The sequence below is a fragment of the Lutjanus erythropterus genome, chromosome 10 (genome assembly GCF_056507025.1).
Source record: "Lutjanus erythropterus isolate fLutEry1 chromosome 10, fLutEry1.hap2, whole genome shotgun sequence".
Lineage (NCBI taxonomy): Eukaryota > Metazoa > Chordata > Actinopteri > Lutjaniformes > Lutjanidae > Lutjanus > Lutjanus erythropterus.
The window spans coordinates 19518598-19542717 of NC_139326.1; the positions used below are offsets into that span (position 1 = coordinate 19518598).

At 38.1% G+C, this 24120-nt stretch overlaps 2 protein-coding genes across 3 annotated transcripts; both read right to left on the reverse strand.

The window, feature by feature from the left end:
* Positions 1-1050: 1050 nt before the first annotated feature.
* LOC146320321 (uncharacterized) lies at positions 1051-3922 on the reverse strand. The gene is made up of 3 exons (XM_084729091.1): positions 3705-3922; positions 3279-3604; positions 1051-2505 (listed from the first exon to the last, which is right to left on the reverse strand). The coding sequence occupies exons 2-3, from the start codon at positions 3598-3600 to the stop codon at positions 1133-1135; spliced, it is 1695 nt and encodes a 564-aa protein (XP_084585217.1). The 5' UTR covers positions 3601-3604; positions 3705-3922; the 3' UTR covers positions 1051-1132.
* Positions 3923-4507: 585 nt separating this feature from the next.
* Positions 4508-22758, reverse strand: letm2 (leucine zipper-EF-hand containing transmembrane protein 2). Of its 2 annotated transcripts, none has more exons than XM_084728554.1 (11): positions 22492-22758; positions 21465-21533; positions 17381-17921; positions 13854-13997; positions 11848-11991; positions 11472-11675; positions 10491-10610; positions 10110-10229; positions 8900-8998; positions 7883-7951; positions 4508-7238 (listed from the first exon to the last, which is right to left on the reverse strand). In XM_084728554.1, exons 2-11 carry the CDS (start codon positions 21509-21511, stop codon positions 7182-7184), a joined length of 1545 nt encoding a protein of 514 aa, XP_084584680.1. In that variant the 5' UTR covers positions 21512-21533; positions 22492-22758; the 3' UTR covers positions 4508-7181. The 2 variants fall into 2 exon arrangements, with proteins under 2 accessions (XP_084584680.1, XP_084584681.1); XM_084728555.1 differs by lacking the exon at positions 22492-22758 and adding an exon at positions 21821-22178.
* Between the last annotated feature and the right edge of the window lie 1362 nt (positions 22759-24120).

Consider the following 24120-nt stretch of genomic DNA (forward strand, 5'->3'; position numbering starts at 1 on the left):
GTTTTGTGTGTCACCCCTAAAGAGTTACTATCAAGTTGAACCAATCACAAAATACATTAAAATATGACATTAAATAAATCTCTGCAGACAAGAGGAGGACACAGCACCACTAGAGTGGGTTTCTCAGCTTCAACATCAGAGGCTTCACTCATATAACTGAGGTAGTTTATAAAAATAGTACAAAATAAAAATAAGAAAGGTCAAACATTTGTAGGAACCATGCACTCAGCGTCCAACAGTGATGACTGTTGCTTTTCCCACAAGTGCAGCAATTATGTGGCTCCTCATTCCTGTCAGTTCCTGACAGGAATACTTGACTGTAGAAAGGAGGGTAGGAAGGTAGGAAGACTACTTTATTATGTGCTATCTTTAATGCCTTAAAAAAATCAGACATTACAGTATCTTTTCCCGCAGGTATTAAAATTTTACAAATCATCTATGCAGCCTCTTCTATTTTTCAAGTAAATGGCTTCTAACTTGTGTGGATTCTTGAGTTCCTTTTCCTGTTTTCATGTCTGTTGCAGGGACACAGCTTCTCACACATGTACGTTCCCATGTTTTTTTCATGTCACTGCTACATCTGAAGGCTCTCCCATATGTGTAAGAACATTTAAAGTGACCTTAATGACACAATTACAAAGTAAAATACAGCACACTCAATTTTAATTTGTAGCTTTTTAAGCTTTCTAAAATGTTCAATAACAGTACCAGTAGCAATACTTTAACTCTGACAGTGGTTTTGGAGTGGTACTTTTTTTTTTTTAACCAATTTTATAAAAATCCATTAAAAAAAGTAAATTACATTATGGTCAAAATTTGACATTGAGTGACAAGGCATTATTCAATATTTAATAGTACTGGAAAAGTCTGTTTGGTGCCATAAATGTATCAAAGTTCAGTACCTACCCTATAGCTTTGCCCTGGTGCCTGTAGTATATTTGTATGTTTATTGTATTCACTAGTTGTCTTCATGTTGTTTGTTGTTTTGTAACATGTGAAGTGTTATAATAGACAACCACAATGGAAGAAAAACCTTATGGCTTTACTGTGTTTTTGCCCTCTATGATTTTTAATGTATGTAAAGACAGCTGTGCAGTGTTATACATGTTCATCATCAAATAAATTCAATGAATTAAGAATTTGGCTTTTCACTTGCATGGATTCTTCTATGGACTTTCAATGATGTCATCTCACGGAATCGTTTTCCACAGGTGTCACAAGAATACGGCTTCTCACCTGTGTGGTTTCTTATATGGGATTTCAGTGCTGATGCCTGCTTGAATCTTTCTCCGCAGGTCTTGCAAAGGTATGGCTTCTCGCCTGTGTGAGTTCTTATATGAGTGTTCAACGTTGATGCCTGAGTGAATCTTTTCCCACAGGTGTCACAAGAATATGGCTTCTCACCTGTGTGGATTTTTATATGACCGTTCAAATGTGAAAGCTGACTGAAACTTTTTCCACAGAAGTCGCAAGAATATGGCTTCTCACCTGTGTGGTTTCTTATATGAGACTTCAGCGCCGATGCATGCTTGAATCTTTCCCCACAGGTCTTGCAAAGATATGGCTTCTCATCTGTGTGGGTTCGTACATGAGTGTTCAGTGTTGATGTCTGACTGAATCTTTTCCCACAGGTGTCACAGGAATATGGCTTCTCACCTGTATGGACTTTGATATGACCATTCAAATGTGAAATCTGACTGAATCTAGTTCCACAGGTTTTGCAAGAATATGGTTTCTCATCTGTGTGGGTTCTCATGTGGACTGTCAAATCACAACGTTGTCTGAAAGCTCTCCCACATGGTTTGCAAGTGAACGGCTTCTCGTCTGCATGGATTCTCATGTGGACTTTTAAATTTGACATTTTAATGAATCCTTTACCACAGGTCTTGCAAAGATGCGGCTTCTCGCCTATGTGGATTTTCACATGAGTTTTCAAATATGAAGTCTGAGTGAATCTTTTCCCACAAGTGTCGCAAGAATATGGCTTCTCCCCTGTGTGGACAGTCTGGTGTCTCTGCAAAGTCGAATTACACTTAAAATCTTTTCCACAAGTGTCACATTTGAAAGACTTTTTACAACAACTTTTTACTTTTCCTTTCTGATCTTGGCTTTCAGCTTCATGAGAGTTGTTAGAGAGGAGGCGGTGGTCACTGTATGGGTCTGGTTCACTGTGGTCACTTTCCTCATAAGTAAACATAAAGGTATCAGTCTCCTCCTGCTTCAGTACAAGCTGCTCTCCCTCCTGACTGGTGCAGAGTTCCTCCTCTTCCTTTTTAATCTGTGGAGGTTCTCTGCCCTCTTGGTCCAGACTGGAGCTCCTCCCCTGGTTACAGAGCTGCTGCTCAGTGAGAACCTCCTCCTCCTTACAGACATGTTGCTGTGTGAGTTCTGGAGGAACAGAGAACAAAAGAAATGTGACACTACGGAGTGACCAAGTACCATTAAAAAAAATAAGGATATACAAATCATCAAGTACCAGTAAAATATAATAATACACAAATCTAACTGTTCTGTCTCACATTTTATTAAAATTATAAACATTACACCTATCATGTGCAGTTTTTTCCCATCCTACAGCTAAAACAATACATACATGCAAATAACAATATTACTGTTTGTGTTGTTTAATTCCTCTGGATGTCACACTGTTAAGCAGTTAACAGTGGAAGCTTTTTCTTATGCTTTCAACTGATGATTATTTTATATTTGTCCGTATAATATCTGCAGTAAGGATACACAACCTTGGTATTCTGCCAGCATGATGGAAAAAAGTAGGTCATTTTCATGAAACACTTAATCAATACTTAATAAGCACTGAGTTATCTTATTCATTATTTTGAGATACCTTATTATGTTGAGACATTAACTCATCATTTTTAGATAGTAAATATTTGTTTCAACACATGAATTCATTATTTAGAGAAAATTTCCCATGATTATTTTGACACAGTAACATATTATTTCGATTATTTTTAATTTCTTGTTCTTCATTATGACATACTGGATGTTTTTCTGTCATTGCCTTACCAGATATGAACCTCCATACATAAGCAAGGTTGATGTGATGTGCATCATTGCTGCTGATATTAAACAGTGAAGTGTTCCTTTTCCTGTCTGGCATCCAACAGAATCTTTTCATTCATTTCACGTGTGTGCCCTCCTTTTTTCACATCACTACTACATCTGAAAGCTCTCCTACATGTTTTATAAGACTATGGATTCTCATCTGTGTCTGTCTCTTTCGTGTTGTTGAGTGTTTTGTTTTGGCTCTGCTTCACCTGAGTCTCCATGTTTGCCTCCTTTCTGATCTTGGCTCTCAGCTACATGAGGGTTGTGCGAGAGCAGACGCCGGTCGGAGACCACAGACTCCGTCTCTGCTCCACTTCGAGCTTCATCAGGACTCAAGAACAGAGTCTGATCTTTGTCACTTTGCTCGTGAGTGGGAATCAACATAAAGGCATCGGTCTCCTGCTTCAGTACAAGCTGCTCTCCTTCCTGATTGATGCACAGTTCCTCCTGTTCCTCTTTAACCTGTGGAGGCTCTGGGTCCTCTTGGTCCAGACTGGAGCTCAGTGAGAACCTCCTCCTCCTTACAGACATGTTCCTGTGGGAGCGAGCAAATAAGTACCAATAAAATACAATGCCATACAAATCAAATTTCTCTGTTTCCTGTGTTATTACGGTTATAAATTAACATTACACACCGATCCTGTGTAACTTTACTTCAGCTTTCCAAAAGATAAGCAGCAGTCTGCGCTCGTACTCGACGACAGTGTGTTTAAAAACTCTCTCAAATACTCAGCTGGAGGCATTTATTAATCACAAATTCAATAATCATTAGCATGACCACACTATCGTCATACAGCTGAAACAATAAATACACACAGCTAACGCTACTATTGCTTGTGTTGTTTACTTCCGCTGGTTGTCACACTGTTAAGTTCCGACAGTCGAAGCTTTCGTTCCGCCTTCAGCAGACGACGCCCATTTCCGCCGATGTGTTGAGAAAAAAAACATATATAATATACAACAGATATAATAAAAAACATGTATGCTAAATTATCTTACAGTTAGTCATTATTTTAATGGCTCATTATGTTGATATAATCCAGCATTTTTAAATAACTCATTATTTTGAGACATTAAGACACTATATATAGATACTACCTCATTATTTTCAGATCCTAGTTCATTAGTTTGAGATATTAATGTAATTGGCCTTGTACAAAGTGGTTTAGTGGTTGGATTCTCATATGCAGATGGTGCCTCCTGCTGGCTATGGAAAGTACCTCTGAGAACTCAAAACCACTCGTCTTTAATGAGGATAAAAAACAACCAGGAAAGCAGACACTAATTAAAGAATGAATTAATAAATGTAATGTGTACTGTGTTTTCCTTCCAGTAATTACACTAAATGTTCATATTTGTGTCACCAATACAAGATAATGGCGTTATCTTTATAGAAAAACTGAATATATTGTCAACAAAGAGAGATCAGACACAACTGTAAAGGGTTTCATGATTTTAATCATGTGAATTCTTTTTTTTTTCATCACCCCAACACTCATTTGCCATGGTAAAGTGATGGATAAATTTAATGCAGAGTAAGGAGTAACTGGACAGCAGTGCAATTTCGAAATGAAAGAAGCTTTAAGACAGAGGACACATCATGACGGCATTGATGTAGCAAACCATCTGCAACAGCAGTAGGTAGTTTCCAGACAGATACAGCATTGTTAAACACAAACTATGACGCTGATGAATGGAAAGGTATCTAACACTGTTCCAAGAGATGACACGACATGGAAAGTTAGTCAGGACAAGATGGAATATTTGTAGATGCAGAAGAATGCATCCTGTCCAATAACTGGGGAAAGAAATTTGCCAACATTTTTCAGTCTGGTAAGTCTCAGAGGCACAGCAGAAACATGAAACCAGCCCTGTCATTCCAATTACTTAACTGCTGTGCAATTGTTTAATCATGTTGTACTTGACACCAGCCATCAAATGTATACAGTCAGAAAACCTTGAGGCAGATCAGCTCAAATCTGAGGAGCAACACATCAACAGGTCTTTCTCAACAGGTAAGTAACCGGTGTTGATAAAGGCAGAATATGCAGGAACTGTCAGCTGCTGTTTGTAAATACAACAGAAAGATAGCTGATCATTATTCTCCTTCTCAGGTTGGCAGACACTGACACTTTGGGTTGGTAAAGCATCTCAGCAGGGCAAAATAATGAGAGAATATGAAAGCACAGGCAGAGCACAGGGTTTCTGTAGATACAGACACCACCACACACGTCAAGTCGAGTCCATACATTGTTATTTTAGGAAAATCCTGCACAGTACGCTTTTAAAAAGCACCAACTGCCATAAATGATGCATAAATCAGTTCACATCTACTCAGAATCCTGGGAAATCTTTGAGTTTTTTTAAAAAATATGGCATTAGAGCACATATCAGAGATGATAAAGCAATTGTTCCGATTGTTTTTTACTTTTCTTTTTTCTTAATCCCCTTTGCACCACAAGTGCTGAGCTGATTGAAAAGGGTTTCCATCAGTATCAATACTGGTGATTACAAGGAAAGGATTGATTTGGATCTGAGTTGACACTTGGATCAAATGGGGAAGGGAAAAGGAGACATTCCACTAGTGAGAAAAGGTGCAACTGAGCGCTTTGAACACAATGAGGTGAATGATCACACCAAAATACAAACAGACAATGGTGCAAAATAGAAAACCTGTTCTCTAATGAAAAATGCAAACACAGTTGCCCTCTAACTTTAGGCACATATGTAAAACCAATAATATAAATCTTCATTAGCAATTTGCTTAAAAAATATCCTTTTATTTATGGAATCCACTTTTGAGCGGCGCCTATTGATATCAATGAGGAAAACTTTCATTCAGCTGCAATGAATGAATCAATGTCACTCCAACTATGTCAAATGTATAAACAGGGGTGGGAGGGTTACAAAACCTTTAGCAATTCTAAACACACACTGTATTTATACAGTAAACATTTATGTGGTAAAGTTTCCAATTACAGCTTTTAGGGTCACATATTTATGAGGATAGTTAGGCGAATCAGTCATAATGTTATACATTTTACTCTTTTATTGCCACAATACCCAAAATAACATTAGTCTCATTTGTGGCTTCAGAATTTAAACTTCTCTCCCAGGTTAATAATATATCTTTATCGAAAAAAAAGTATTTTCTCTTTTCAGTTTAAAGAAATCGTAGCATCATAGTGTTAAAACACAATACATATACTGCATATGCAAATAAAATCTGCATTATTCTTTACAGATTGTCCATTCAGTGGCTTACCAGTGGAGACGGGCTGCACTTCACCACAGTCACCTCTGGCTTCAAGGAGTGACCTCTCTCTTAATAACACACCAGTCTGTTTGCTAATTACAGCAGCAGCAAGCAACTACTACGCTACGTCCACCCTGTTCAGAGGCAGGGCCAGTCCAAATCAGCTGACGAAATTCTGACATTTTGACTGAACCTTTTGCATTTTATTACATCACAGGTTCAGAATGTGCTGTCTTTCGTTGTCTGTTTCAGCACATCGGCACAGTCCTGCTTACGGAGCAAAGATGAATGTGGGGAGCTACTGAACCAAAAAGTTCAGCAAACTGTTTTTGAAAAATTGATGACTTCTCTCACATCCTGAACATGAGGAAAATGGTATCCAAATAAAACAAAATAAAACTGCTATTAGCGAGGAAAAAATGGAGACATTAGGCCTTTGCATAGCAAAATATACAAAGCTGCTGCTGCTGTGATATAAGACAGAGACAAAATTTACAGGATATTTACAAATTTACAGGACGAGGAGGAGGAGACTGTCTAGACTGTAAGGAGACACCATCAGACAGACGGTTGAGACCAGGACATAATGCCATGGGCGGTTTGGGCTTCATTTCCAGGACATTAGGTCAAAGAAATCACACCATCAGTGGTCTGCCAGTCCAGTGAATGTTCAGGCTGGTGTGTCCAGCTCTAACAGCGAGTTACGGAGTGCAAAACTGTGTAAGCAGAGGGTCGTGGGTACGAAGAAGCAGCTGCTGAGAGGAAGCAGCAGAGACAGCAGACCCTTCCTCGCCCTGAGAGCACAGGACTGTGTGAGTCCACCTCCCCCTTTCAGTCCAGAGGCTCCTGCTCCTCTTTACACGCCGTTGGCACTCATCTTGCTCTTCTGGGATACCTCTGTCGCTGCTTTAGCCTGTGGAAGATCATAGATTTTAGTTTTAGAGCTGACAAAATATTGTAATTTCACATTTCAACGCAGTACCTGAAATATATTGTTATTCAATACCATTTTCAATACCACAAGGGAAAACTGACACAATCTTTATCTTTAATCTTTTTATATCACGGGTGAGGGTTTGGGGGAAATATACAACAATCGCCTAAAAAAATGACAGAGAGTGGCTTTAAAATGTGTTTGATATCTTGTAGTGCTTCTTTAAATGACTGGTTGGTTTAAAAAAAATACTCAGAGAAGTGCATGACAGTGATAGGTCTATATTTATCAGCTATTTTTAAACCTCTCACAGATTAATTTGAGATGTTCAGTTCCAACCTTGCCAGCAGCTTTCTGTATTTGTGATGGTTACTACTACTCAAAATTTTAATTATTATTTCTGTGGAGAGATTTCAAACCAGGCTCCATACTTTCTCTACTGTATTCAAGCAGAAAAGCTGTTTTTCAAGAACAGCAGTTGTGTCCCACTGGGAGAGATTAGCATGTCATGTGAGAAAGATCAAAGCCAGGAAGAACTAACTGGATTATGAAACCCTGTGCAGCATTCAATCCTATAATGGTTTCTGTGGACTCCATAGGTCCAGGGAACAGTGGGTGCTCACCTGAAGGACTTCAGCAGGAGTCAGAGGTTTGTCCGACACAATAGGAGCTTTGTCTCTCATCTCCTCCACCTAAAAACAAACAATTAAAGACATACAAGATAAAGACTTCTTCTGTAAAACTGCCCCTCTGACATGTTTTTGTGTTTGTGTGTTACTATATTCATACATTTATTAAACTGCTTGTGTCAAATGGTCAACATTTTGTGAGCTAAGAATAACGGGTCAGTTTTCAGCTATGGGACAAGATTTTTTTTGGACAATACAATGAGGATGTACAGTTCTAAAAGAAAGGGAATCCAGGCGCTCGAAAAAATACTTCAAAAATAGTAAGGATGAGGAAGGACATATTAAAAAATCTTAACTGTAGTGGCTAAATCATTGAAAAAGCCAAGACCTAAACAGGTCTTTGTTTAGGTTTAAAGTAGAAACATGATTTAACTACAGCAACAAAGTCTATATTTCCTTCCTTGTTGTTACTTTTTTCCCCTAATATTTTAAACTGTTGGGATTTGCTTCCCATTTAGCCCCACTGAACAAATTTTTGATCTACAGTTGAGTATACAGAGCAACTTTTCATTTATCTTCATGAAATAGTTTGGACATTTAGGGAAACACACTAAAGTCCATCTTCGTGTTTGTAGGCTAAATGTGAAGCTATAACTAGTAGCTTAGCACAAAACAGGGGGAAACCACTAAATGGTGCTTAACGTGTACAAAAATCTGCAGAAAACTGCACAAATACAGTGAATATCTGTGACTGATGCATATTTTTCTGATCTGATATACTTTCATGTTTTGTAATGCTACACATGGCATAAATGAGTGTCTAAGTGTTTGGAAATATCACAGGACTCGACTATGATTAGAAAACCAGTTGTACAGTCACTCCTGTATCACAAGTACAGCTATTGTTTTGGCAGAAATCTATTAACTGCAGTGATGAACCAATTTCCTCAATCTGATTCATCAATACAGTTCATCTTATCTCACACTGATGTGTTATAAGAGTGTACTGACCGGCCTCTCTTTGATGATGAGAGCAGGGTCCGCCAACATGTCACTAGTGACTGAGGTCGTGTTTGCTCCTGCATTTTCCACTGGAGGAGGAGGGGATTTCTGCAAAAATAACAGTAAAACATCTGATAAGAAGACCACATCTCACAGAAGAATACCCACTCTGCTGTATTTCCTGTTCAGTGGCTGTATTTGTGAAAGTGTATCGATTCAAAAATGTGTTTTATTTATTGTTACTTCACTCTGATGTTTGACCTTCACTGTGCAGAACGATGCATCTGCAGTTTGACACTTCAAGGCTGTTTTGACTTTTATTTGCTGAAGAGGGCAAGTTTCTCTATGCTAACTTTAAACATCAATTTATGAAGCATACTATGTGTAAAATGTGATTTTGTGAGAGCACAACTCACTTTTTTGTCAATATGCAACTTAAACTAGTGTGAAGTGAAAACCTCAAACACAGAAACACTGAGAATTAAATTTTTAGTGAAGTAGGAGAGATCTTGTTGGATTCTGAATTTTTAAATGAAAGAAAGAGTAGACGTAATTTTTGTAATTTTTGTAGAACAACATATCAGACACAAACTATTACTCAAAGCAGAGTATTTGTATGTCTTCAACATGTCTGGAGGAGATCTTTAATAAGGATTAATAACAACTTAAAGATTACTAATAGACCTGCAACGATAAGTCAGTTACAGGCAGAGTAAGCATTAAAGTAAGCAGCAAAATGGAGAGACTGAAAATGAATACTTAAAAAACACTACAGTTGTGGCTCAAAATGAGAACTATTACAAAATGCGGATCAGGAGATCAGGAGAATTTTTCAAGCACAAATAGTAGCCACTAGCACAAATGCTAAAAGGCGCCAGTGAAGTGGCCATACCACCTGCTAGCTTAAGGTGGAAAATGATAAGACGGTATTTGGAGAGCACTGGTATTAGTATTGGTACCATAATTTTTTAAATGATACGCAACCCTACAGCTCAGCTTATCAATAAATTAGCAGACCCAGAAATATCATAGTCATGAAACAGGTTGTACTTTTGATAAGGAGAGCAAACACTGAACGTACCAGACATCAGTGACCTGCATACCAGCTATTTAAACAGCTGGAATGTTAAGCTGAGTGCAGCGATCTCTAATCTGTACATTCGGGTGAATATGAAATGGTACAGCCTGTAACATTTAAAGTAGATTGCGAAGGTCGAACCTCTAGTTTGGGAACAGGCGGGATGACGGGGGGTTTTGGTTTGAGGTCAGTCAGGTACATGGCTCTGGAGAGCAGCAGCAGCGATGGAGGTACGTTCTCCTTCAGGTGCAGGTCCAGCCACTACATGAAGAACAATTTTATTATATGGGGAACAAAGACAAGACGTAAGAAGACTGATGCTTATATTTAACACATCTTGCATAAAGTCCATCTTAAGTCTTAAATAAAAACTTGATTACAACATGTAACATGGTTCATCTTTCCTTTGAATATTTGAACTTGGTTACTGCAATCTCTGTGAAACAACTATTTACAAGATATTTATGTAAGATTTTTTTTAACCCTTCAGCTTCTGGTTAAACAAATATTCAGTTTGCTCACTTGCTGCAACTGCAGACGTAGCTGGTCAGTGGTGATACCCAGAGACCTCATGCCTCGACTACGACATGCAGCCTGGAGTTCTGACACACTCATAGCTGCCACACCCTCTGCTGCAATCATCTGTGAAGAAATGGAGAAGTAAAAAAAAAAACAAGCGTGAGAAAAGAGGTACTGGAGAAACTCTGAATCTGAATTTATCATTTTAATCGTGAGGACAGCAGAGATTAAATTATTTTCAAGCCCACATTTTACCCACACATTTTCTTTGTGAGTAATAATGTACACTGATGATAACCTTTTCTTTTTCAAACTTTACTTAATTTTTTAGATTGTGGATGTTCTGTGCAACTAATTTTAAGCTCAATCAAAAATTATTTCAAGCTCCCATAAAAATGCCTAAAATTTCCCAAAATAATCAACCTAACGGTCCTAGATGCAAAACTAAAGGAGGAACATTCAAGCATATATGTTGGCAATGTCACCTGTCGAAGAGTTTAGGTGAGGACAAGTGATTTGTGTTAATTTCACTACAAAATCAAAATTAATTTGCAGATTCGTCATGGAAAACTTTAAGTCACCCTTATTTTCTGTCAGATATTTTAATGTGGTAAGGCAGTTGGCAGCACAGAGTGTTGATAAAAGGTTTCCCTGCTGCAGTGAGGCAGCACAAAACTGGAAAAAAGATAATCCATGTTTTAATGTGATGGCTACATTATGCAAGTTTCAAGTATTTGTAAGTTGGCATTCCAACAAAATAGCATGAATGGATATCTACAGTGTGTCTGCCCAAGAGAAGGAAACATAAATCCAAAAAAACTCGTATGCTTGGGAAAATACTCAGCAACAGTAAAAGCAGTATGTAGAAAATTATGCAAAACTACTGGTGTGGCACTTCCTAGTTTCATAACCATCTGTTTCTTCCTCTTATGACTTTAAAATCACACTGACACAAAACTATCAGGTCTCAGTCCTCTGTCTCACCTCGTCGTCTGCCTTGATGGTTCTGAGTTGCATCATCAGCTGAAAACGCAGCAAGTTGTTTGTGCCGATGGGCTGCAGCTCCAGCAATTTACACAGGGCCACCAGCTGGGGTCGCTCCAGGTGCTCTAACGTCAGCTCATCCTCAAACAGCTTCGAAAACCGGACTATGTCCTTCGTTGTGGGCTGCTCACCTGTACCCCGAACCTGATGAGGACACACAGAGAAGCCAGGCTGAGCAAACATCATCCAGTTCCAAACCAGACAGATATACCGTTAAGGACAGAGGAAACAGTATAGCATGAATAAAAACTGACTTTATGTACATATGGGCTACAACTGATGTTTGGGACACACAAGATGTTCAGCTATGATTTACCTTCTGAACATATGTGGAGAAGCGCTGCGTCTCATCTTCTGTCTGAGCTTTGGCTTTGTTCCTTCGAGCCATCTCAGCGATGGTTTCTTGAAGAAACTTGGCCAGTTCCAGCTTAGCTGCCAGACCCTTCTTCTGCTTCTCCTCCTGCACGAAGAGGAGGAAGGGGACACAGGTTAGCCTAAAATAATATAGGGTACTTGAAAAACAGCTATGGTTTGCTGTATTAAACTTGTCACAATATCAAAATTTTAAACTTCAATACAATATTATTATATAAAAAAAGATACTAGACACCTTTAGTGTCTAGTGAAAGCCAAATTTCAGGCAGGACAATAATGACCAGACTCAATTAGGACTTTTCATTAGGACGTATTTTTCTTTTCTTTTCTTTTTTTTATAGCTTTGGTACTTTTGATACTAGAATGAAAAGATACTGTATAATTTTAAATGCGGAATAAAAAAAAGTATGTAAGTCTCAATACTTTTAACTTTTTGTTTTTACATTCCTGACTGACTGGCTCTTCCACTCCCTCCACTGTGTTGGTCACAAGTTCAACATTGCAGAAACTTTTCATTATGGTTGTTGAAGACATTTTAAAAGATGCATCATTGGCTCCATAGTCAAGTGAAAAGAAGCTGTAGACTTAACAAACAATTTCAGATAATTATGTTTTTCCAGCCACATAATTTTATGCCTCTTTCAAAAGCACCATGTTTTGCTGTCTACTTTTAACTTGGTCTCTCATTTGCTTATTTTCTTGTGCACTAAAAGAGTATTATTTTTCATAATAGAAAGGGAAAACATGAAAACCTGAATGACTGGTGCCCACAAACAGTTTTTTACAATTAAAAAAGGTAGTATCTATCAGAGAGACTTTTCTGAACAAACATTTGACCAAAAAACTGTATGGGTTACTGAAAAAGGACCACTCAAATAATGTATTTCTAAAAAATTAAACTTTGATTGCTAATGTGTAGTTAATTCATTATAAAGAAATAATCTGAGTTTTCTTTAATAGCTTGTAACCTATTTTTTAAATTAAAAGTCAGCATTTTTGACCCACCTGTCAATACCTGTCACAGGTCACATTGCAAAGTTTTTTTCTTAATCATTCCAGATTGTGTGTTTCTGAATACATTTCACTCTCCTGGATCTAATTGTTAATCAAAAACAAGACAGTAAAGTATTTTTATAGTGAGCCCCGTGTTGAAATAAACACTGTCATTTGTCACAATCTTTGTTATTTAAAAAATCTCTGTTTCATTTTAGTACAAAGTTTAAATCCTTATGGACACTTTCATCTGTCAAATTGTGCAGTGTGATTTTGTCCACCGTGCATGCCATGCATGCTCTCCTGTCTTTGCCACCTTTGTCTCAAAAACATCCAGGGAAAACCCTGCTTTGGTGCACTGTAGATATTAAAATAGTAGGCTACATTATAATATATATTTTCTTATTTCTCTGTTCTCTCCCATTCTGTTTTAGACATTGTACCGTAATCTGTTACCACAACATAAAGCTTTTTTCCCTTCCTATAATGTGACTTATGTTCAGTCACATTTTCAGAGGCTTGGCACCTCTGTGCCGTCCAGGAGCACGAGAGCATATCTGTGAACTACTGAAGCGTGCTGCAGAACAACCAGGGAACATCAGAGTTGACAGGCCAACTGGACCAAGCACAGAAACCTGCTGATTTTCCTTTACAGGAGTTTAAAATTTAACAAAAACAAAAAAGAATGTCATATTACCAGTATATTATCATTCTTGTATAATTCTTTTGTGAAACTTTTTAAGCATTTTGCAGGGTTGGAGAGCATGTGTATGTTGTGTATACAGACCCTCGAGTAAATTGCCTTGATTAGATAAAGTCAGCTGCCTACACTGCCAGAGATTCTTAGTACAGCAGCCACTGACATATCTGAGAAGTTGCATAATGATAATGAACCCTGACGTGAGGTCATCCAGGCGGCAGGGTGTGTGTGTCTGTGTGTACATGAACACATGCCTTTTTGGACTCTGTCTCGAAGGTGGAGGGCAGCATCTCTGGGAAGAGTTTGAGGAAGACTGGAAGAAGGAACTCCATGAAAGGAACAATGATGAACACCATGAAGGGCACCAGACGGAACAGGTCAGCGCAGGTCCTCATCAGCTATAAACAAAAAAATAAATAAATAATGCACATGTAACAAAATGTTGACAGTATCATGGGCCAGTGTTCATGTCATGCCACCACTGTCAGTGTCCCAGTCTTTGGAGGTGTGCGTGCATGTAAGATCCATTACATGTGCACTGAAGCGCCGCCAGTCCACTTCTAAAATAGCCCAAATATAGTTTTACCATGGCATGTGCACAGCTTGGGTCACTGAGGGTGCACACACACACAGGAAATGTGTGTACGCCAATCACTCAAAAGGGACATACAGTAACACTATGTTCTTTTGCAATTATCTACCAGTGTTGACATGAAGCGACAGAGAACTTATCTGAGATGTGAATAGATGTGTTCAGGGACAAGTTCAGGATATAAAGGAAGAACCTCTTTGCACAGCCAATTCCAACTGAGTATTACTAAGATAGTAATGACATTTAGATTAATAACATTTAGCAATTTTATGTTTTCTGATTCAAATCAGGACAGGCTCAGCTGATCACATCATGTGATAGATTTTTCATAACTTCCATAATACTTAAATAAATACTTAAATACCTGAAACGTTTCAGCAGTCTAGAGAAGTAAAAATATTGACAATCTCACAATTATTGACACTGGAACTGCTCAGCATTGTGAGCAAGTAAACAGTGGAAACAAAGAAAAAGAAAACAGCCTGCACTCTGAATAAATGACATGTCACCTGAGAATGGTGCAAGCAAGTTTGGATTAAAATACATTTTATAAGATAGAGCTGGGCTAACATCATAAGTAGAAAGAAATTGCCTAAGTAACAAAGATGTTTGCAGAGTTGTAGAAGCAGTTTCTCTATTACATAGTTAGTTCACCAAAAAGCAGTGACAGGTTTACTTTTCCACTATAAAGTGCCCTTCTCAGTATTTTTTTTAGTCACAACTTGATTTTGATAATTAATAAAATGTAAAGGATCCTTATCAAGACATTCTATGTTATGCTTGTATGCCATCAGCTATTTTTGGCTCTCAGATACTGCGGTTGGCCTGAAAAATATACTTATGTTGAGTTTTAATAAAGATATATCCATTTTGGATATATTTCAGCAATATTTTCCAGGTTAATCATGCCTCTGCTGCTCTTTGTTGATTAGAGCATTTTGAATTCAGTATTTTTCTGTTGTTTGAAAAGACCTGCCCATTTCCTGCCCAAACCTTCCTGTACTGTGCAGATGTAAGATATAAGAATTTAAAATTTTAAAAATTGAAATCAGACTAAGTATCAATATTCAAGAGCTGCAATTGGCTCAGGAGCAAAACAAAAAGACAGTGATTAATTGTTGAAATGTAGGAAAAAACATAACAGTTCCCAACGGCAAAGGGTGGAAGTCAAAACTGAAAAATATTCAGTTTCCCAAAGAAAATCACCAATTCATCCCAACTGAAAAGCTGCAACTAGGTATTTTAATCTGCATGTTTGATTGAAAAGCATCCTTAATTATTAATCAATGATAAAAATATTTGTGGATTAATTTTCTGTCAATCGAATAACTGACCGTTACTTTTTTTTCAACCACCAGTCATGACACTTACTGTTATAGTAAAATATTATAGACAGTGAGAATGATTCAACCTACAAATAAACTCTTAATATCACTGTGCAACAGCTAACAGCTGATGTAGTAGTATAAAACAATCTTACCGAATGTCTTTGACAGCAGGATTAATGTCAGATTAACCTATTTCAGGATTACAAGGAGTTTTAACAGCTGACCTGCAGTGAACAAAGACGGTGACGTCTGAGACTGTGCCTCCCTTCAGACAAAGCTTGTTAAAAAAAAAACCTCTAACTCATCCCCCTTTAGTGTGATTGTCTGTAGGACCATGATTATGCTATCTGATCCCATAGACACTCAACAATTGAGCCAAAGTAGCCTAATATTGTCTTCAAGCTACATCAAATACATAAAAGGGTCTCTCTTAAGGTACTAATTAGTTTCTGCAAAAAAAAACAAAAAAAAAACAACAAAAAAACAATAATATAATAACTTATGTAAAAACCAATGTAATCTTTTTCCACTTCCATTCACTGAGCCTCCCAGGAAACTGTCCCCCTGGGCCTGTCTCCCACTTTGAAAACTTCTGGTCTAACCACTGAAACATACTGCCGCATACCTACTGTTGCTTACATTTATTAACTTGAGAACACACAGTACACATTCTTTGACATCTAAAGGTGTGAGACACTCAAAGGAACCCTTAGGCCATAAAATACATCTACCGTTCTACTGTTAACAACCCAGAGGAAGAGAAACTGAGGATGGGAACCGGAACAACTACTTCTAGAGCCAAGTCTCTTACAAGGAACCCAGACAATAGTAAAATAGCCAGACAGACCTGCTGCTGTGAACTGAGGTTATTATAAGAAGATCAATACAGAAGGATTGGGGACAAAAAGTTGAGCTGCAACAGTTAACTATTCTTACAATCGATTAACTGCTTTGAGAGTCAAACTTCTGATTCCAGCTTTTTAAATGTGGATATTTTCTGGTTTCTTTAGTCCTCCATGACTGTAAGCAAAATACATTTAGGTTGTGGGCAAAGTTATTCGTTTTAGGACATAAATAATAAAATAATCCACAACATATATTATAGTTACAGCCTTAAAAAACATGAACTATATGTTTGGGAGTGTCAAAAGATGGTCTGTTGATGTACAAATCAAAATTATAATCTCTCACAGAAAAGCTTCAGTATAGAGCCTAATGTGAAGCAGGATTTAAAGGTCAAATATCTCTTTGTGCACAGCTACTATCAGGTATATAACCTGATTTCTGATGATTTCTTCTGGTCAGATACTTATAAAAAAAAAAAAAGGTGTTTGAGTTGCTTTCTTCAGTTATGTTTTAGAAAAGGACACTTTACTATATCAAATTGTCTTTGTCAGAAAAATATGTAAAATCACTAATATAGGCCTATTTTCGTCATGAAATCATCTTCTCTCAAACCCAATTTGACATTCACATATTGCAGTTTTTCTTCAATGAACATTCCAAATAATGTTTAGCCACACTCACAGCACAACTCTGGGTATAGCAATGACTGTCTATGTACACAGGTACATAACTGCTTTATTTTAAAAGGGCAGGTTTCACTGGACAGAATGGACACTTTTAGTTATTCTGATTAGTTATATATTCAGTTTTTCCTCATGTCAGACATGTTTCACCCCTTTTCACTTTATTTTGGTGTCTTCCTAGTCCATGTGGGTTGAGCACTTGACATGACACAATAATAAATTATCTCGATGTCTGTGCCTGATTTACAGTAAAAGATAAATCAAACCTGCAAAACTCGACAGACTGAATAATGCTATACCTAACAGTATAATGTATATTTATCTTCTCTTACCCTTCTCCTTTCCCTGCGTGTGAGCAGCTGTCCATGCAGCAGCCTCCACACCATCCTGCCTGCAATCTTGATGTCGATGCCAAGTAACCGGAAGCCATTGTAGTAATGCTTCAACTCATCCACAATCCTGTGATACAGAGACTTTTTCAACACTGCCCTCTCCTGCACTGGAGGGACGGCAGCAGCTGTGGTGGTGGAGGTGGGCGTCGGAGCAGGAGCTGATGGAGGTTGGGGCTGGGGTACGGCAGGCACAGAGTCCTTTTTTGCTCCTGTAGAAGCATCCTGGGTAGTGGCTGGTGAGGCCTTGGTGTCCTCTTGCTTTATGTCTTGGAGCCAAACACCTGAGCTGTGAAGAGAGCGGGCGAGCAGGGCGGAGTTGTGGCCACGGCTGAGGGCGTGGCCTCGGTAACAGTGGGGGTAGCAGTAGCGGGAGTGCCTGAGTGTGAGTGAGGACGAGATGTGACGGGGAGGGTCTATGTGGAGATAGGCTTTGGAAGACAGAGAGGAGCAGCTGTGCCTCTTGGATAACAAATATGATCCCCTGTTGACAGAGACAAGAAAAACTGGTTAGTGCTTACATAATACTGTGGAGAGAATGCTGTAAATAATGTAATAATGTAATATATATATATATATATATATATATAAAGTTCTAGGAAATTTTGTGGGGCACTATTTTCTGACTTTTAATATAATAAATTATTTTAGTAATTAAAAAGAAAAGAAATTAATCTGCAGATTAATTATCAAAAATCATTGTTAGTTACAGCTCTGACAGATTCTGGTAGCTTGTAGGTGGTTGTCAGCATTTATTAAATTTTCCTAACTATAGGGATTATTAATCAAAAATGCAAGGTGCTAAATTAAATAATATCAATACCTATTTGGTGTAGGCACCACTAAAGACCATCGGCATCATGCTAGCGTAGAGCTCTTTTTCAAGTAAATACATAAAAGGAACAACTATAGGTCAACAACTAAAAAAAATATTTTTATTCATATTATCTCTCAGTTAATCTGTTGATTATTAATCATTTAATAAACAAAAAGTCCAAAAATAGCAAAAATGTCGATCATAAGTTTCCAAAACCAAGATATTTTGCTCATTTTGTCTGATGAACAGTCCCAAATCCAAAGATATTACATTTTTAAGTACAAAGATCAACAAATTTGACAAATTGGTAGCGAATGTTTGACATATGTGTTTGATAAATGACTTTGTATATTATTCTAATATGTAGCTGATGAATTTTCTGTCAATCCACTGATCATTTTAGTACTACACTACTAACAGAGGTAAGTTAATAAAACAACTAAATACATGTTTGTTGGTCCATCTTGTTCCATATACTCAATCAGTTACAAAGAACTATGACTGTCTATCAAGCAATCTCATCACTGTCTGCATTATAGGCACCTTAAAGCATAACTACCACATCTACTTATGCAACATGTTCCTCCTATATCTCTGCTACTTTAATGAGTAACTAGCTGAGTATGTTAAGTACCACTTTTTCAGTGTTTTATTCACAAGTCAATAAAACAAAACCATACTTAAGTTCATAGACGGCAACAGTTAAAAAGTTACAAGGAGACTACTTGAGCCTCTCCACTCAGCTGCATCTAGGTAGCATTTATCCCTTCTTAAACACTATTTGTTGTTTTAATAACATGTCCAGAACTAGTATCTTCAACAAAAATAGATGAGACGGACTGCGGTTCACAACTGGCATCAGAATACACCTCAGCCATGTCTGTACTACTAACCACTTGTAATCGGATGTCTCTTTCATCTCCACACAGTCACTGCTGCTAAAAATGCATTAATGCACTTAGAGGACAGACTTTGATGATCATTTGCATAGAGCTGAGTGATACTGCTTATAAATAATAAATAAATATTTTTAGGCTGTGCTGTGATATATGATATATATCTCGATATACACACTTTCTACAAAGTAACATACTGTAAACTCTCAAATAGTAATGATCTTAAAGAATATGATGTCCTACAGTAGATAAAACTACTCAACAGTATGCTGGGTCACATGGACAAAATTAAAGATATTTTCAAGCAAATGCATCTATCAATATTGCCACAGTATTGTAGATATGACTGCTGGTGTTTTCACAAAATATTAACACTTAAATTTTTGAGAAATCATCATGAGTAATGTGGATATAATGACTAAGCATGAAAAGGCAAATAACTGAACCATCTGGTAAGTTCAGAAAATTGCATTTATTTATCATAATGCAGCCTTTTAAAAAAAGAAAAGACAACACTTATACCATATACTGATATTGAAAACCTCAGTATTATACATTGCCCAGCTCTATGCTCAGGTACATCCGAGTCTGTGGTCAAATGTGCTGCTGAACACTTCTTATCTGAATTTGTGTGTCCTTAACTTAACACCACGTGTGACTTGACATATCATAAAATGCAAATGCTATTTATGACGTCTCAACAGCAGTTTTCAACCTCTATGTCATGAACCCAGGTGGGGTCACTTGAAACACTCTCAGGGATACCAGATTTCAACGCCTAATGTTTAGATTCTAAATCTAAAAGTAAATGACCAGGTTTTAAATGATTAAGTCTATTAAATCCACCTACCTCTATAAATTTTAAAAGGTGCCCCATGTATTTTTCTTGTAAACAAACAAGTTACATTATATTTATATTCATTGTTACCTACAAAAATGTACTGTGTGTATGCTTGAGATCAACAAACATGATGAAGGCATTTTTATCCTCATAAAGCCAATTTTCTAAGTGACTTAGACTTTTGACTCTAGTGTCTGTACACCATATACACCAGACAACAGCAGTACACAGCAACAACATACAATGACAGAGAGCAGTAGACACTCGGGCCAGTTCAGCAAGGCCTATTATTAATGTGGTTATGGCTATTAAGATGAGGTTTTCCTAAAGCAAGCCCTACTGTACCTCGGTGTTCTCTACCTGTGCCAGAATGGTTGTAGCAATTAAGTAAGTGTTTGAAATCCTGTGCTATATAACCTGCAATGACCTTATTGTTTAACTCTGCAGATTCGGGTTAGGGGTCAGGATGGGTATTGTTTAATAACATTACGATACCAGTACCAATACCAGTACCCTTTAAGTCAGCGTTTCCCATTCCTGATCCTCAGAGCCCACTGCCCTGCATGTTTCCGTAACAAACTTGATTCAGATGACCACTTTGTCATCAAGTCTGTGCAGAAGTTTGAGAATGACCTGTTCATTTGAATCAGGGGGATGTCTCATCTGAAACTGTTGTGCACCGTTTTCTTATGGTTTGCGAATTAAATGGCTGGTTTCCTCAAAACATTCAACGGTGTGTAATAGGCTTTGAGATGCGTTTCATCTGGTGTGGTGGGTGTGCCACAGTTGTTAAGAAAACCAGGATTAGGAAACACTGCTTTAAGTTATACTGATCAAGTACTTCATTTGATACCCATCACAGAAGAATTGCTGGAACATTTCTTCCACATTTTACATTAAATTGAAGAACGCTTGCAGTGATGGGTGTGTGGTCTAACAAATCCAGAGACATGTAAATTGTTATATTGCTATATCTTCTCAGGGTGTGTGTGTGTGTGTGTGTGTGTGTGTGTGTGTGTGTGTATTGCCTAAGACTGATGTACAAAATGTACAACCCTACATGGAGTGGTCATCAGAATTAAGGGTAGTAAAAATGGGGACATACCTGACCAATCAGCTGCTACTGTTAAGCAAACTGAGCTGACCAGTAATTTCACAGTGTTATAGTCTGGTAGCCCAGTTTCCTATCTTGCATCATCAATAGAAACAACAGTAGTATTGTTGACGTCTTGTGTGATTGGTATCAAGGGACAGACTGAATAGGTTTCACTGCAACAGACGCTATGTAAACAGACACAGCCTGTCGTTTTGACAAAGCAAAGACTGCTCTCAAGAGCCTGTAATTAGTGTGTGTGAACTTTGTGAAGAGAACCGGCTGTGCATTTTATTAACATTAAAGGAATCCAGCCTGCTTTGCACTGCGAGAATTGTCTTACAAACGTACAGAAGTATAGCCATGTGTTGTTTACTTACCTTGATCTGGTGACTGCAAGGAGCACCTGGTGACTAAAGACGGCCATTGCAGGGGCAGATTACAGTATCCTGTTGAAGCACACATGGAGACAGAGAGGGAGAGAGCACGCAGGTGTCTGATTACAATTCACTCTTATGGTGCTACGACAGGCTATTGACAGAAAACGCAAACAGTAGACAACATCTGTCCCATCACAGACATACAAACAGTCTCCTGACAGACAAACAGATGACAGACATAATAATTCGAAGGTTAGCCAACTATGAATGATAGAATTTAGCAGCGCTAACATTAGCATGAGCACAACAGGTCAGGATAGCATGCTGGCTCAATATTATGTAACAACACTGCTTACCTCACCCTAGTTATCTCACAGATATCACACAACAAGCCGATCAATATGACGCTAGCCTGCTTTATTTCCCTTTAAAGTCAACCAGTGGCTGACACTAAATCTGTAATAGAGATTTGTAAAAACGATCATTTTCGTTACATAGACCGTTCTGCTTAGCTACTCTTAAATGGACGTAACGCTAGCTAAATTAATGCTAATTTCAGCAGGAATGACACAACATTTTTGGTAATATCCCACTAACACAAACAATGTAAGTAAAGCACAAATCAGATATCTCAACTAACCTATACACTACCGAAACATTGCAAGTTTAGAAACCACTGAAACTTGCCGGTACATTACGTTCACATTAGCATCATGCTAGCGAATATAAACCATCCACTAACTTAGGATGGCGAAGTCATGACCCGCCCTAGTCTGACTCTGACTGGCTAAAAGACGTTGCCTTCGTTGGTTTGGATTGGTTGGGTTTAAGCGTGAAGAGTGATGATTTGTCAGGATTGAGTTACAATCTCAAGGTAAGCCAATCAGACGCAACGAAAGGGGGGTTATGCCTTCTCCATCCTGGGTAAAAACAAAAGATGGCAGCCGGTTAGCTAGTGAGCTTGCTGTTGGCTAAGCTAGCTAGTGAAATGGCAGTCCACGGATGACGAGATGACGAGCCCACTAACCTCCAGCGTCAATGACGGAGCTATGGCTGCCGCTGCTGACTGGGCGTTGTAAGGCTTCTTGATGAGACAAGAATAATATAATCCATCCACAACTGTCGGTCGAGGTAAATTGTAGTGACGAAAATGACTCCTGAAGAGATGATAAACCCATTTACGGTGGGTTTATATAGTTAAATAGGTCCAAGATGCGTCGTGTTTCAGTTCCCGACCGTCCACTCGGCGTGTGCAGCCTTCCCAGGCAGCCAGCTGCACTGAAAGGTCACAATGTACATGCGTGAATGTTGTGTGCGTACCAACCGAAGATCGTATATATTTAAAGATGACTTACTCGGTGGTTAAAAAAATTTCCCACCTTCCTATTGCCACTTAGCCTCAGAGCATGTTTAAAAGCATGTGTAAAAGAAATCATTTTAATTAATTTGGTCAGTCTCCCCAATTTACTAATAAATTGTTTTTCCCAAATGTCCAACTTTGTCGTCCATACATGACCCTTCTTTGCTCTCTCCACACAGGTTCATAGACACTGTTTGTACACTCACTGGCCAGTATATAAATGTGACCTCCAGTACACAAATGTCTGGTGAAGAGAGGTGGACATGCATGCCAGCAACAGCCACATATTTCTCTGGCAAATTTGTGGACCAAACAGGACATACATGCAGTAATTCTGGGACTTTTAAGTCTATTTATCAGGAGCAGGACTACTGTGTTTCTACTTCTTTGCCACTATATCAAGGCTCTGTTGTGGTTGCTTTAGAGCAGGGGTGCCAAAGCTTATTCTCTTGGAGGACCAAAACTGAAATCTAATGGTCGGCAATGGGCCAAAAGCAAACACCTATTGTATTGTATGGTAATTTGCAAAATGGTACCGGGATCCTAAGTTCTCTTAATTGACCAACTTCCTGTAAAAAGTGTCACTCTGCCTGCTGTGCTCAAATTGTAGAAAATAATTAATAATTACAGATCCTACATATTAAATACACGTTTATCTCACAACAAATAAAATAAAATTAACAGCAATTTATATTCTATTTTTTTTTTTTATTTGTAATTTTCTTTCGCCAGAAACATCAAGCAGGCCAAATCCAACCTTAAGGTGTGCCAACTTTGGCCTGCAGGCCCCGCTTTGGGCAGTTGTGGTCTTTTTCCCCATGCTGGTCAAACTTTGCAGCTTAGCATCACAAAGCTTACAAGATACAAGTCTAATTTAGTCAGCCAGAAAATACAAAATTGTGGTGGTCGTCTGCCATTTTGCCAGAAATGCATTATGTCATCTGTAGTTTATACACCTAACTAGAGATATTGTCATGTAATTCATGTGTGTCAGAGGACAGAGATTGAGATAGGCATTTATGTGCAGGCATTGTGGACACAATGGAAAGATACACTTTTCAAGGTAAGTTTTAAACTGCCCTGTGTTAAATAAAGAGCCTGACAATAAGTTTTCTCAATCAGCTTCTTATTGTCATAAGTTTAAAAATCCTTCACGCTCATGTTTTTGGGTGCTCTTGTAGCCCATATCAATCCCAAGTAGTACCACTGCACAAATAGCAATTGTGTAAATGTGTTTTGTTAATCAAAAATAGCCTATTTTTCCAAGCGCCATCTATGGCCAATTTCTCCAGTTCT